Source organism: Molossus molossus, unplaced genomic scaffold (genome assembly GCF_014108415.1).
Source record: "Molossus molossus isolate mMolMol1 unplaced genomic scaffold, mMolMol1.p scaffold_m16_p_3, whole genome shotgun sequence".
Lineage (NCBI taxonomy): Eukaryota > Metazoa > Chordata > Mammalia > Chiroptera > Molossidae > Molossus > Molossus molossus.
In genome coordinates, this window is record NW_023425366.1 from 111,182,580 (window position 1) to 111,198,218 (window position 15,639).

At 42.2% G+C, this 15,639-nt stretch overlaps 1 protein-coding gene across 3 annotated transcripts in view; it reads left to right on the plus strand.

Moving 5' to 3' along the window:
* The window catches only part of TXNDC11 (thioredoxin domain containing 11), a 70,409-nt gene that overhangs the window by 51,323 nt on the left and 3,447 nt on the right, over positions 1 to 15,639 (plus strand). For all 3 annotated transcript variants that reach the window (XM_036280432.1, XM_036280434.1, XM_036280433.1), the window contains 5 exons: positions 945 to 1,145; positions 5,949 to 6,720; positions 9,141 to 9,283; positions 9,615 to 9,724; positions 13,697 to 13,777. In XM_036280432.1, coding sequence (XP_036136325.1) covers positions 945 to 1,145; positions 5,949 to 6,720; positions 9,141 to 9,283; positions 9,615 to 9,724; positions 13,697 to 13,777 — 1,307 coding nt within the window. The remainder of the gene's footprint in view (positions 1 to 944; positions 1,146 to 5,948; positions 6,721 to 9,140; positions 9,284 to 9,614; positions 9,725 to 13,696; positions 13,778 to 15,639) is intronic.

The window sequence follows — 15,639 nt, forward strand, 5'->3', positions numbered from 1 at the left end:
TGATATTGACACATTTTGGTTGTTATAGAAAAAGCAAAAAAATCTAAGCATCTTGTTCCTTCATTCTGTACACATAAAATGTGATTTGTGGTCTTGTACAAGTTCTAGGTCATTTATGGATTCATTAAAATTGTTAAATTTCAGCCCTGTGTCAGGTGTTCTTAATCGCTTGGGCTACAGGTGAGCAAAACAGATACATATTTTGCCTTAATGGAAGGTCCACTCCTGCGCTTATGAGCCAGCTTTTGAGGAACTAAGGTAAAAATCTGAATGAACCATGACTCCATAATTTCTGTTCCCTTAGATATTTATTGATCCTTTTTTTTTATCCTCACTTAAGGACATTTTTTCATTTTTTTGTTCAAATAAGAGTAGGAGGGAGGGAGAGGAAGAGAGAGAAAGAGAGAAACATCGACATGAAAGGGACACATCGAGTGGCTGCCATCCACACGACCCAACCAGGGCTGGGGACGCAACCGAGGGACGTGCCCTTAGCAGGAACCGAACCCAGGTCTCTCAGGACCGCAGGCTGACGCTCAAACAGCTGGGCCAAACCAGCCAGGGCTATTGATTCTTTTATAAAATAACCCAATAACATCTAATAGCTCCCCTTGGATAGGGTGGTAGAGGTCCCTGATGCCAGCAACAGGCAGGGAGAATTATTTGTTGATCGATGAATCTCACAGGAAAAAGATAAATCACATGCTATGAAAGTAACCTCTTGCAACTATTTTTGCTTTTTTCCAGCCACTTTTGAGGAAATGTTCTGTCTGGAGAAGTAGAGCCAGGTGTTAGCTGCACAAGCAGGGGCAGGCTGTACCGCAGCACTAAGCCTCATTTTCCTCACTTGTGAAGTGGTAGGGTTGATCAGGCCTCTCGAGGACAGTGCTGATGTGCTTTAATTCTGCCCTGCCCTTTATCCTCTGTGTGTTTGTCCTTCACAGGTCTTTCCCAGGGAGGTCATCAACTACACAGCTGAGAACATCTATAAGTGGGCCTTAGAAAATCAAGAGACACTCCTTCGATGGCTGCAGCCACATGGTGGAAAAAGTATCCTGCTGAATAATGAACTGAAGAAAGGACCAGCCCTTTTTTTATTTATACCTTTTAATCCGTTAGCTGAAAGTCATCCTTTAATAAATGAGGTAAGAGTCCTAATGTTAAGAGGTATATCATAAGGAGTAGGAAAACCTCATTAATTTGGACTTCTCTTATTCCATGTTCAGAATGATTTCCACTTGTAAGTGAGTGGTTGCCAGGAGTGGCAGCTGTGCTCCTCTGGCATTATTCCTTCCCCCTATAAAGGGGCAGGAGAGCCCGTGCCTAGGATAGGATCCACCAAAGCCTCTCTGGCCACATTTACTGACAGCTGCTCAGGTCTGGGTAAGTCAGAGGGGACAGGGAAACCAAACCATGCCTCTCCAGGGAAGGACTATATGTCCCTCTTCCTTTGATGACTAATGTCAGGGAGTGGGACAGAGGGGACGGACAGCAACACAGGCAGGGTTTAGTGTGGCCTAGGAGATGCTGTTGTCATAGGGTTTGGCAAGACTGCTTGGCCCTGGCCATCTGCAGCCCAAGAGCCAGGAGCAACACTGCTGACATTGGGATCATCCCTTATTTTTCTAAACCTTTCTTGTTGCACAGATAGCCAGAGTCTGCCCCTCCCTTCTGCCTTTTCTGCTTCATCTGGCACACTCACTCTATCTGGTTGTGAGTTTATTTTATACATGGATCATTTGGAGCCACTTAGAGAGAGCAATAACAATCATCAGAGAGCACCTGGGACTGCTAAATTGGATTTACTGGGGTTTTTATTTTATTCCTTCCCTCAAGGATCCCTTAAGTTGGCCAAAACCAATTTCAGACGGCCGGTTTACTACCAGCCAGGTTAACCAGACACTGTCTGTCCCCAGCCTGTTCATGTGAGCCTAATAATCTGCCTGGAGGGAGGTAGGGTTCTTGTCCAGCCAGACCCTTCACTTGACAGTCATTATCCCTGCTCGGGGGACATTCTGAGTGTTCGCTACAATCCTGGTTTAGAGGAAGAAAGGATAAATGAAGTAGCTTTGTTTCTTCTTTGATTAGGGATGGCTTGAAGTAATAAGACTTAATGTCTTTAGAAAATCATCACTACACATTTTATGAACTAAGACACTCTTCCAGGTTATTAGGCCTTTACTGCATCTACTATTAAGAGCTTTAAAGCTTTTTATAGGAAAGGTGGGGTTTTCAAGCAAGGTGTGGATTTTTACTTTAGCTTTTAAACTTTTCTTCTGGAGAATTTTACCTTGTCTGGTTTGGGCATGTCAGGGTCCTGGATGGGGTGGTATTCTGTGACCTGAGCCTAGTTCCTCCATTCAGGCAGTTGTTGAGTTTAGGCACCTGGTGCAAGACACTTGTTTTCCAGCCCTTTGCTCCTGGCTGAATGTCTGTCTTTATCTCCCCTAACCTTTTGTCTATGGACAGGTCTTCTGTTTATTACAGTTTTTCCTGTGGCTCCTTTCCTCAGGGCTCATAGTGTCCCTGCAAGGTGACTGGATTGCCTTAACCTGTGTGTAGTTGAGGTTGCTAAAAACCAGGTGGCATTTTAGCAGAATTGGGGATTACTTGGCCAGTAAAGTATTGTGCAGTGCAGTTCCCTTTTTATTTCAGATCAGTTTAGCAAATGTTTACTGATCACCACGTCAGGGAGCTATAGGGGAGAAAGGTGGAGAAGACGCCACCTTGCTCTCATGGTCTCAGAGGCTTGTCCAGTAGGAGAGCAAGACTCTGCTTATAATTCAAGGCAGAGGAAGGTCAGCCCCAGGCCTGGGTCAGGAGGAACTGAAGGGTAGAGAACTGTGTCTCATGAAGCTGGAGGCTGTGCAGGGGAGAGGTTGGGAGAGGCTGTGGGAGGAGCAAGTATTTTTTTTTTTATCCTCATCCGAGGACATTTTTCCATTTTTTACTCAGAGCAGGAAGGAGAGAGAGGAAGAGAGAGAAACATTGATGTGAAAGGGACACATCGAGTGGCCGCCACCCACACGACCCAACCAGGGCCGGGGACAAACTGCAGCCAAGGTATGTGCCCTTGGCGGGAACCGAACCCAGGTCTCTGTGGACCGCAGGCTGACGCTCTAACCGCTGAGCCAAACCGGCCAGGGCGGGAGGAGCAAGTATTTAAGACAGACCTTCAGTGGTGGTCAGGGTCTTGATGGGCTGAAAGAAACTTATCGGAAGGAACAGCTTGAGAAAAGGCACAGGGCGAGTAAGTTGCAGCAGATTTAGGTTTTAGGAAATAATGCAGTTTATATGGCCCATCATAAATGGCTGGTTGGAGAAGACCCAAAAAAACCTTTGGTAAAGAGGCCCTTAGAGGACTTTAGCATTCATTGTAGCTATCAAAGTCTCACTGACAGTGTGGAGATATCAGTAGAGCAGTGTGTTACTATTATTAAAGTTTTCCTGGCAGCAGTGTTTCGTGAACATGAGAAGCAGTAAGATCCTGAACTTGGATGGTGGCACTGGGATGGGAAGGGGGGAGTGTTAGGGAAATAGTGACACACTGACCAAAAGTCACTGGTGGGAGGGGTGGGAGGAATGAACACTACACTTAATAGGGTTAGTTCTAAACAATGAGAACTCATTGTCTCCTCGAACACAAAATAGTTTAAGCCTTAATCCTTATTCTTCCATTACTACTTTTAGGCCTAACTTTGGGCAGACAGCTGAGGAAGCTTACATTGTGAGAAGAGTGAGGTCATTGTGGAGTGAGGGTAGTAGAGTTGAGAGCTTGCCAAGCAAGGAAGTTTGGAGCAGCTGTAGTGGGAATGTGATGGGTGTCAGTAAGAAAGCCATGTGGTGGCCACACTGTGAGGCCCAGTCCAGGATACGGCAGCTGCTCTTAGACATGTGCCCACTCTCCCCACTGGAAAGCATAGCCTGTACTGCATACAGCATTAGGCCATGACCCCTGGTGTCTCTAGAATTCTAGAGAGGTCGTAAGACATCTCAGTGTGCTTATCAGAAGACAGGCTTCCCGCAACTGGCAGAGTCTGTGGGACTTGTTTTCAGCTTTCACAGCCCTGCTTTGAAGCTTTCAGTCCATGAGTCTGATCAGCAAAGGCACGGTCATCTTGTTCAGACTTACAATTATTCTGATGAAAGAAATGGAATGAAGCAGTTACAGTGCAAACATTTGAACTTATTTGCCAGATTTTTCTTATTAGTTCACATGACATTAAATATGGCATCAGGTAATTTACATACGGGATGTAACTCAAGCTGCATATTCAAAACTGCCTGTTACATAGCCTTGGCCGGTTTGACTCAGTGGATAGAGCATCGGCCTATGTACCAAAGGGTCTCTGGTTTGAGTCCTTCCCAGTCAAGAGCGTGTGCCTAAGTTGTAGGTTTGCTCCACCAATTGATATGTCTCTGTCACTGCCCCCACTCCCTTCCGCTGTCTCTAAAAAAATAAACATACAAACAGCCCAGCTGGTATGGCTCAGTGAGCGTTGACCCGTGCACCAAGAAGTCGCTGGTTCGATTCCTGGTCAGGGCACATGCCCAAGTTGTGGGCCAAATCCACAGTGGGGGGCGTGCAGGAGGTGGCCACTTGATGTTATCTCTCATCGATGTTTCTCTCCCTTTCCTTTCCTCTCTCTCTTAAAAAAAAAAAAAAGCCAATAAAGAAAAAAATATATATCCTTTAGCCTGGCCAGTGTGGCTCAGTAGATTAATCATCATCCCATGGACTGAAAGGTCCCAGTTCAGGACACATGCCTGGGTTTCTGGCTCCATCCCTGGTGGGGGGGCGTGTAGGAGGCAGCTGATTAATGTTTCTGTCTTTCCCTTCCTCTCTAAAAAAATCAATAAAAATTTTATATATATATATATATCCTTGATATGGCTGCTTTGTTTGTGAGAGATAAGAATGAAAAAGATGCCCTGGCCGGTTTTGCTCAGTGGTTAGAGCATCGGCCTGTGGTTCTGAGAGACCCGGGTTCGGTTTCCGCTGAGGGCACGTACCTCGGTTGCAGTTTGTCGCCGGCCATGGTTGGGTTTTGTGGGTGGCAGCCACTTGATGTGTCTCTCTCACATTGATGTTTCTCTCTTTCTCTCTTCTCTCTCCCTCCTACTCTATCTGAACAAAAAAATGGAAACATGTCCTTGGGTGAGGATAAAAAAAAAAGATGAGGAAAGAAGACTTTTTAAGGAATTTTGCTGTCCTTACTATGTTCCTACTTGAACTTTTTATAAAAGACTACAGTAAATACTTGAATTGGGATCCTGGCTGGTTTGGCTCACTGGGTGGAGCATTGGCCCACGGGCCAAAGAGTTGAGGGTTCAATTCTGGTCAAGGGCACATACCTTGGTTGCAGCTTGGTCCCTGCATGACCCCGACCAGGGCCAGGTACAAACTACAACCAAGGTACGTGCCCTTGACCGGAATCGGACCTGCAACTCATTGTTCCACGGTCCTACGCTCTAACTGGTGAGCTAAACTGGCCAGGACAAAGGAACTTTTTTGCTGTTAGTTTAGATGAAGAAAGATTGTATAGAGGAGTTTTACAGATGTAAAGGAAAATGCACTCAACTGGGAGTTGAGATTTAAATTCTTTCTATTCCTGGTTTTTCAACAATCTGGATGTATATTGTGGGGTGAGCCACTTCACACTCCAGGCTTCATTCTCATCCTATGATAGACTAAGAAATCTACCCTAAGACCCCTTTTGTCTCTAAACAGTTGGTTCACTATTTGTTAATAGAATGACATGTTCTGAAAACTAATCCAAGTCTCTTTATTAATAGATTTTAGTATGACAGCTTCCTGTTTGATGCGGTGCTTCCAGCCAGGGTTCCTACTTGTGAATCAGATTAGGATGATTTCTAGGCCTAATAGCTACAGTGTCTACTCCCTCAGTCATCCCCATGCCTCTCATGCACTCCTCCCTGTGTTTCAGATCACCGAAGTGGCCTTGGAGTACAACAACTGTCATGGGGACCAGGTGGTGGAGCGGCTCCTTCAGCACCTGCGGCAAGTGGATGCCCCAGTGTTCAAGTCTCTGGCAACTGAGCCCCCAGCCCAGCTGCTGGACCTGCCACTGATAATGGCATCCCCCTGCTGCAACACGGTGGTGCTGCCTCAGTGGCACGCTATCTCCAGAACCCACAATGTCTGTGAACTATGTGTCACGCAGAGCTCTGTCAGCGTGCCACAGTGCAGCTTTCTCGAGGTGGCAGGAGCTCTGGATTCTTTCTACCTCAAGGAGCAGGCCTTTTATCATGTGGCATCAGACAGCATGCTGTGTAGCAATTTTCTGAGTTTCTACAGCCCTTTCAGCTACTATACTGCATGTTGCAGGACCATGGACAGGAGTGTGACAGGCTTCTTAGATTCTGAACCAGATGTATTCAAATCCCCGAACATTGAATTTCCTTCCGTCGAGAAGGAATGTGAGATTGATACCCCAGGCTCCGTTCCTCACATTGAGGAGAACAGGCATATCTTTCCTGAGGTGGACATGAACAGCACAAACTTCACAGGCCTGAGCTGCAGAACCAACAAGACCCTGAACCTCTACCTGTTGGATTCAAATTTGTTTTGGTTGTATGCAGAAAGGCTAGGTGCTCCTAGCACCGCTCCGGTGAAAGAATTTGCTGCAATTGTTGATGTGAAAGAAGAGTCTCACTATATCTTGGATCCAAAACAAGCTCTTATGAAGTTCACCCTAGGTACTCTAGGCACTTTACTTCCCCAAGCACAATAAGTCTGTGTAACTTCACATAGGTAACTTTTATCTAGGAATCTCATTACATTTGGTCATGGGGGTGAGGCTACACTTGGTCATACTTTATAAGCAGTCATTTTTGTCTATTAAATGTAACAGAAACTTTCTAACTCCAAATTTTGGGTAAGTTTGTCATTTAACCCTTGGAGGGTAAGAGTCCAACATTCCAGATTGGCAGTGCCTGTCACATTTCTAAGGTAGGGAGAGCTGCAGGAGGTGGGAACCTGGCCACTGTTGGAGAGCCCTTCTGGTGCGAATGTCCCAAGGGGCTGATGAGTGTGAGTCCTCATAGCTTCATTCTCAAGGAACCTAAACAGAAAGCAGTGAAATAGACTGCCTGTCCTCCCTTTTTGTTCCAATGATTTAAATGTTTAAGTGTCAAGGCCTAATTTCTGCTGCTGTTTTCTAAGGGTTAGGAAATGCTGCTATGACCTTGGGTGCGTAGATTATAACAAACCAGTGTCAAGTGCAATAGACAAATGTCAGGTTGTAAACCACCAAAACCACCTTTTGGGGGGTAAGACCCCATTATGGTAAAACTTGCCCTTGGGGCTTGACAGCTACAGTATCTAACCCACACTGCCCTGTGCCCAGGATTTTGCTGACATCCTTGATGTACACACAAAGAAGTAAGAATTCAAAAGCCATCTTTTTAAAGTTTTTAAATTCAAGGTCCAGTTTCTAAGGATGTGATTCTAGCTTTTTATTTGTTTTATTCTTGTATTAAACATGTCTTGGTTGTATAAAAAATATGAGTATGTAGGCTTCTCATTTTGCTTTTGCCCAGATTGGTATTTAAGTATATGGATTAGAAACTTAGTCTGTACTTAAAAAAAACAAAAGCCATGTTAGTTCAGCCTCACTGGAAACTCGAGGGAAAGTCTGTGTTTGCTGAATAGAGATAGAAGGAATTTGGTAGGGAAATAAACCTTTTGTTTTAAAGTTTTAGAGAATATTATAAGAGTAAAGTCAGAGCCCCTAAATAACACTTTTAGCTATCTTTTTTTTTTTTAAGTCCAGGTGAAGCTCGTTTCTTACGTTAGATACATTTGAAAAGGCTTATGTAAATATTGATTTTGTTCTATATCAAATTGTGTTATAAACTTGAAGGCTCCAAGTGTTTGAAGGACCCTGTGACCAGTCACTTTATGAAGTGCTTACTCTTATTAATTTTACAGATTGCTCCTAATTCATGTTTTTTAAAGTTACATTTTGTGTACTCTGTTTTCTTAAAATGAAACAAGCCTGTATCTTTTAAGTAAGTATTTATTGGATTTTTCTGAATTCTGTTCTTTTATACTCAAGTATTCAATGAGCTCAAAATGTGTTCACTTTGAATTTAAGGGTAATCTGAAAGAAGTCTTCTTAAGATTTCTTTTCATCTTCTCTATCCTGAAACATTGAGCTCAGTTGTTTTTGTCCTATAGCTGGTGACAAAATGTACAGGGTCCTTGTAAAATAAAAATCTACTGGATGCCATTGTCAGTTTGGAGAGTTGACTCCTAAGTCAGCTGTCTCTGGGGCAGTCTCAAAATTTAGGTTTCATTCAGCTTAGGAAATAATTCTTGGTTTTATGTTTCAAAAACATAGCCAACTAAGTGTTATTCAGTGCTGCTAATGAATTTTGTTTAGCATTCACATGACATTCTTCACTTCCTCTCACTCTGCAGAACATTGACTTGTTCATTGGAACTTGAAAAGAGTTAGGTAAAAGAAAAGGAAGTGAAATTCAGATTGGTGCTGCTTTGCAGGGAGGGTTTAAAACTGTTGGTTCAAGTTGGTTTTTTGATTATTTATGTTTTTTTTTAAATGTCATTTTCTGCTAAGTATAATTGAGTTTATTTTTCTTAACCCTTTAAGAAAGAAATTTGAAGAACTTCATTAAAGGGAACAAAAAACATAGCCCCTTGTCCTCAATGAGTATTAAACACCTAATACATTATATTAGACTGGTGCAATTACTGCATTTGTAGTTATACTTAAAGGTCTTAGTTTTATAGGTTGATATCTCTTAAAAGATTGTGGCGTGTTGATTATTTGATTGTGGCATGGCAATCTCAGGTGTCTTATTTGTGGACCAGCTTGTTAGGAAAAAACAGGATAGCATTCCTAACCTGAATATTAGAGCATCTAACAATGCATGGTGTTTTGTTATCTAAATTGCTGTCTGCTGAGTTAATACCACCAGAGCTAAACCTGATGCCACCCTGGGCAGTTTTGTTTAGGGTTTTGCATGTGTAAGTGAAGTGTTAAAAATGTGAGACTGTGAAGTCATCCCAATTTTTAAAATGTAGAGTTTTAACTAGGCCAGCTACTCTCCTTGTACTTAGAGAAGAGTTGATCTCATTTTCTCTTTATTTTTAGAGTCTTTTATTCAAAACTTCAGCGTTCTCTACAGTCCCTTGAAAAGGCATCTTATTGGAAGTGACTCTGCCCAGTTCCCTTCTCAGCATTTAATCACTGAAGTGACAACTGATACCTTCTGGAAAGTAGTCCTTCAAAAGCAGGTATGGAATCACAAGAGAGGCAAAAATCAAGCCATCTATTCCTATTAAAATTATTTCTAAAGCTGTAATTCTTGGGGTGAGTGGTTGGTTTTAACGTACAGAAAATTAACCACATGACAATTTTATTTCAGAATGTGTACATTACATGTAGTTTTCTAATTGCAAAAGTCCTTAAGAAAGCACATAATTGGAACAATCTGAAGATAAATTTTTTCACTATGATTTATGCACAAGCAGCATTTATTGAATGCCTAATGGGTTCCAAGCAGAGTGAGGGCCTGAGGAGCCTGTTTTCCAGGCGCCAGTCACAGCCATCTCCCCCTTCCCACAGGATGTTTTGCTGCTTTATTACGCACAGTGGTGTGGCTTCTGTCCAGCTCTCAATCACGTCTTCATCCAGCTAGCTCGCCTCCTGCCAACGGATACGTTCACTGTGGCAAGGTAAGGAAGCCTTTTCTGCAGCACCTTGGGCTGTGTTCCTGCCTTCACTCTTCCTTACAGCTTAGCCATATGGTTTGCAAGGGTCTACTCATTTTTCATTAACTTTGGGGAAGACTTGGTTGAATTTAATTGTCAGCTTAAAGTCATGAGCAAAAACCTCATTGATACCAAAGATTTCCAGAAGAATTCTGCGTGATTTTTCCATGGTGTTGAGTGTGTTTAGCCCTGATTGAATTCATAGGAGGATGAGTGCAGTTCTGTGGGAGCAGTGCTGACCTGGTTACTAGGACAGTACCCTGGAGAGTCCAGCTTCCTGGAATACCACAGGAAGGTTGCTTGGGAGTTGCATAGCACTGAGGCCATGACCTACTGAAAGCCAGCCAGCCCTGAGACCTGGAGTAAATCTCTCCACCAGGCCTTATTTTTCTCCTCATTCATAAAATTAAAAGGAAAGCTTGGTTGATATCCACATGTTCTAGTTTTGTGATTCTGTGGATAATGTATATGGGCTCTTTAGTAAACAAAATATTTAAAATCATTATTTTTTAAAAGCAAGGCTCAAATAAAGAGTATTTGGATGAGGTAGTAAGTAGTTTTGGGGGGAAATGATATAAGGTATGTCTTCTCGCCTGGCTGATTGAGCATCAACCCATGCACCAAGAGGTCACCGGTTTGATTCCTGGTCAGGGCACATGCCCAGGTTGTGGCCCAAATCCCCAATTGGGGGCGTGCAGGAGGCGGCCAGTTGATGTTCTCTCTCACCAATATCTCTGTTTCTCTCTCCCTCTCCCTTCCTCTCTAAAATCAATAAAGAAGAAAATTTTTTAAAGGTACATTTTCCCCCATCCCCCCCAAAATCCTCCAGTTACATTAGAATTAAATATAAAATATTAAATTGTAGGAAAAAAATAGAAGATAGAATTGGATTTGCTAGTTACTTTGAGAGATGGAAATTTTCCAAAGTGAAGCAGTTTAAAAACTAATGAAAGAGCCCTGGCCAGTTTGGCTCAGCGGTTAGAGCGTCGGCCTGCGGTCGAGAGAGACCCGGGTTCGGTTCCGCTAAGGGCACGTACTTCGGTTGCAGTTTGTCCCCGGCCCTGGTTGGTCGTGCGGCTGGCAGCCACTCGATGTGTCCCTTCGCGTCGATGTTTCTCTCTCTCTCTCCCTTCCTCCTCCTCCCTCCCACTCTATCTGCACAAAAAATGGAAAAATATCCTCGGGTGAGGATAAAAAAAAAAATAATAATAATGAAAGAAAAATGAACAAATTCCACTTGAAAAATGTGCAATGAAAATAAATAACAGAAAAAAGAATAATACCTGTATTTTATGGTATATATAGTTCACCTGTTATATATGCTGTAAGTGATCATCAGTGCCAAATTTTAGGATACAGAGCTGAGAGATTTATATGTATATGTTATTTTGACTTAATCCCCAGAGCATTCAGTGAAGCACAGGCATGAGTATCAGTCTCTTTTTACTGAGGAGGAAACTGAGGCACAAAAAGATTTAGGTGACTTGCCCAGAATCACACAACCTGTAAGTGAGGGACCAGGATTCAGAATCAGACATTCATACTCCGGACCCTGAAAAATTAAAATGGTTTAAGAAACTGCTGAGAGGAAACTGATCCATATAATGGAGTATTATTCAGCCTTAAAAAGGAAGGGAATTCTGACACACACACACTACAACATGAGTGAACCTTGAGGACATTAATGCTAGGCTAAATAAGACACAAAAGGACAAACACTGTATGGTTCTTGAGGCACCTAGAGTAGTCCAGTTCACAGACACAGAAAGAATGGTGGGTTGTCAGGGGTTGCAGGGAGGGTGGAATGAGAAGTTGTTTAATGGGTACAGAGTTTTGTTTTGCAAGATGATGGTTGCACAGCAATATGAATGTACTTAATACCACTGAACTGTAGACTTAGAAATGGTTAAGATCGTAAGTTTTATATTACATATATTTTATCACAATAAAAAAAAGGGGGTGAGGTGGCATGTAGAAACAGCTGAGAGGAATTCCAGTGTGAAAAAAGGACATGAACAGGTTTTTCATGTAAGAGGAGAGAGTAAATAAGCAAGTGGGGAAATTATAATCTAATAAATGTAAATTAAAACAATAAGTGTCATTTTTATACTTATTAAATATGTTTAAGTGACAGAATCTTGCGTTGATAAAATAAAGAGAAATTCATATAGTCAGATGTAGCTAATAGAATAAATTGGCATGACTTTTTTGGAAAGCATTTTAGCAACACTGTAAGAAATCACAGAAATAGCCTTGGCCGGTTTGGCTCAGCGGTTGGAGCGTCGGCCTGTGGACCAGAGAGTCTTGGGTTCGGTCCCCGCTAGGGGCACGCACCAAAAAAAAAGAAATCACAGAAATGGTTATACATTTTTGATTTTTGACTCAGTTAATTTCAGTTTGGGGAATTAAGGAAATAGGACTTCCATAGACTCATGGTAACATTATTGATATCCAACAGTAGATTAATGCTTAAATAAGTTATGGTTGGGCATTTGATGAGATTTTACCCACTCATTAAAACAACGCTTTGCATACCATTAATTGAAAAGACTAGAGGATGAAATATATGATTACTGCTCTTAACAGTATGTAGGCATCTACACCAAGCCTAAAAGAAAGCCCCAGAAAGAAAGTTCTGATTAGCCTGATGAAATTCTAAGTGGGTGTTTAAAAATGTTTTTCTTTTAATTTTACAATTTGGTCTTTCTTTGAAGCCAAAATCAGGAGGAAAAGAGCATTTGATTATAGAATAAAGTTTTCAACACCACTTGTTTAAAAAATGGAACTTGAATGTTTTAGGTAGGCAGGAATGCTGTTTTATTAGTAAAGCTTTTTCAAACCATTATAATTTGGTTATGTCATTTTTTTAAGTGGATTTTATCCTTTTGGATAAATGTATTGCATTAATCCATTCCCCCCAATACTTTCTGAAATTTTCCATCAAGTTAATGAGTCAAAACATTTCCACCTTTTATATGCACTATTTGTGAGAATAGGGTTGAGCGGCCCTCTGCTGGTTCCCTTCTTCTAGAACGTTCTTTCTGAGCCATCTGAGCAGCCTCTGGGGTCGGGGCAGCCTGCTGTATGCCCTGCTTATAGACAGGAGGGGCCGCCTCCTAGTTCAGTAGTAATTAAACACAGGTAGGCTGGGTAATTTAGCACAGATGTCATTTTCTGTATTAGAGAATTAAATCCGCTAAGAAACTACACCTTTTTGGGCCTCTGTCCATATTTACAAAATATAGCCCTGGCCAGTTTGGCTCAGCGGTTAGAGTGTCAGCCTGCGGTCTGGAGAGACCCGGGTTCGGTTCCCGCTAAGGGCACGTACTTCGGTTGCAGTTTGTCCCCGGCCCTGCTTGGTCATGCGGGTGGCAGCCACTCGATGTGTCCCTTCACGTCGATGTTTCTCACTCTCTCTCCCTTCCTCTCTCTCCCTCCCATTCTATCTGTACAAAAAATGGAAAAATATCCTCAGGTGAGGATAAAAACAAACAAACAAAAAAACCCCAGATTTACAAAATATAAAATAGAGTATGGTATTTCTTTCCCAGTTTTCTTATATCTTCAGAGAGGCTTGATGCATTTTGCACAATTTCCTTTGTTTCTCCAGAGCTAACTTAGGAATTAAAGTACTTGCCCAGATCTCATCAGGTAGGTGGACTACTCCTGAGGTGTTAGTAAGGCATTTTTTGGGGAAGTTCATTTTTACTTTCAGGACATTATGTTTCCACTCAGTAAGTGAAGTGGAAAGATTCATGTCCTGGAACTATTGGTGCTTCCTGCATGAGCTGTGCCCAACCTAAACCTAATGTTGCACTCACTGAGAAGGGGCTGGTCACAGAAAATGCTTTAGGATCTTTAGTTATTTGAGAAGGTTCTTTTAGGTTGGAGTTTCTTGGCAGGTGTTTTACCTGTTCTGTTCTTTCCCTTTTCTAGGATTGATGTATCTCAGAATGATCTTCCTTGGGAATTTATGGCTGACCGTCTTCCTACTGTCTTATTTTTCCCCTGTAACAGGTAATGCAGAATTTTTTCAACATTTCGGCAGATGGGATTCTTTTGCTGAAAATGAAATGAGTTTAAGATACTTAATGGAAGTGAAATGTAAATCATTAGTTATTACTAAACTATTTTGAATAAAATATATTGTTTAAAAAATGTGCCATTAGGGATGAAAGATGAAACAGTTTTGGTGTCACAGTATTAGCTGTGGTGTTTTTTTTTGTTTTGTTTTGTTTTATAGAAGTTTGCCCCTCCCAGAGTGTTTGTTTTACACGAGCAAAGATGTCACCATCAGAACTCATTTGCTTTCTTGGCCTTGTGAACAGAGTGAATGCCAGAATTGACAGCAGAGAGCCCCACATTCCCGTGGGGCAAAACCACAGGCATCTGTTGAGCCTTTCAGGGTTTCTCGGCCCCGCCCGCCCAAGCTTTCATGTGTGTCATTTCTCACTGAGCCCAGCTCATGACTCTTTGTCTCTCTTGTGCAAGGAGGAAATGGGGGTCAAGGAGTCTTCTCCCCAAGTGTGCAGACTTCTGTGAATGTCTGCCACAGAGTTGTCACCTGGATCTCCTCACATTTGTCTGAATGGTACTCCAAGTTCAGTGATTACTGTAACTGCCTTGAAAGCCAGTAAGCAGGGGTGGGACATTAGCAAAAGGGATCCAACTTGGCAAATGTGGATGTGGATGTTTTGGCAGAAAGAGAAATTAATTCTTAGACTTTCAAAGCCAGTAAACCAGATGAGAACCCTTTTTACAGATTCCCTTTTGCTTTTAAAAGGATAGGTCCTGGGGGTCCCAGTCACATGGCTTTGACAATATCTGCACTGGGGAAAAGCATTTGCCAGGTTATTTCAGTGAGGTCCCTAACTCACATGTGACATTTACTGTTTTAATTTCCTGCCCTCACTTTTACCGTTTATTGCAGCCACTGCCATGCTTTTTGTGTTTCACCAGGAGAGTGTTTCCTTCATATGTATTGAATCATGTTCTTGTTTTTTCCTCTTTATCTCAAAGAATTTTTTTCTGGAATACTTCCTGTGGTAGTACAGTCTTGTCAAATCACAAACTAAAAACAGATCGTGACTCACCCTGTTCTACTGCTGGTAGTGTCGGGATGACTTTATTCTTTCTAAGAAGCTTTAAAGAGCCACACAGTCAGGGAGCCATGGACAATAACACTAGCAATTCCATCTGTGGGACAGAGGATGGGCATGAAGTTTAATGAAGCGTACTTTTGGAATTCCAGAGTTGAGAAAAGTATTCAAGTCATAACATCCAGCACTAGCCTTTGCATAAAGAAGTTCTCAGCAACTAGAATCGTGAATATGTATTAAGAGAGACAGGGAAAGACACAGAGACTTGGTGGTGGGGAGTTGTGTGTTTGGAAGCCTAAGTCTGGCTTGAGTGCCTTTCATTCTAAAGTTTCCTGATGTAGTTAGCATGGTGGTGACATTGTTCTCCAGACCCATGTTGGGCTCACTGCAGCCACTTACTGTTTTCCTGGAATTAAAGTCAAGAGGGTAAATATTGAACATGAAAAGACTGTCCAGTTCTATTTTAGTGGAACAAGCTTGCTTGGTAAACCAAAGCATTACTGCTTTGGAATGGAATTGCTCTTATTTCTTCAAAATAAATGATAGTGGCTCAGACATTGTGGCACAGTGGATTGAGCAGTGTCCCATGGACTGAGAGGTCCTGGTTCAATTCCTGGTCAGGGCACATGCCTGGGTTGCAGGCTTAATCCCCAGTGAGGGTCATGCAGGAGGCAGCTGATCCATGTCTCTCTCTTCAAATATCAACAAAAACATATTTAAAAAAACAACAAAACAAAATAAATGATAGTCGGAAGTGAAATAAACTCCTCATTAGTTGGG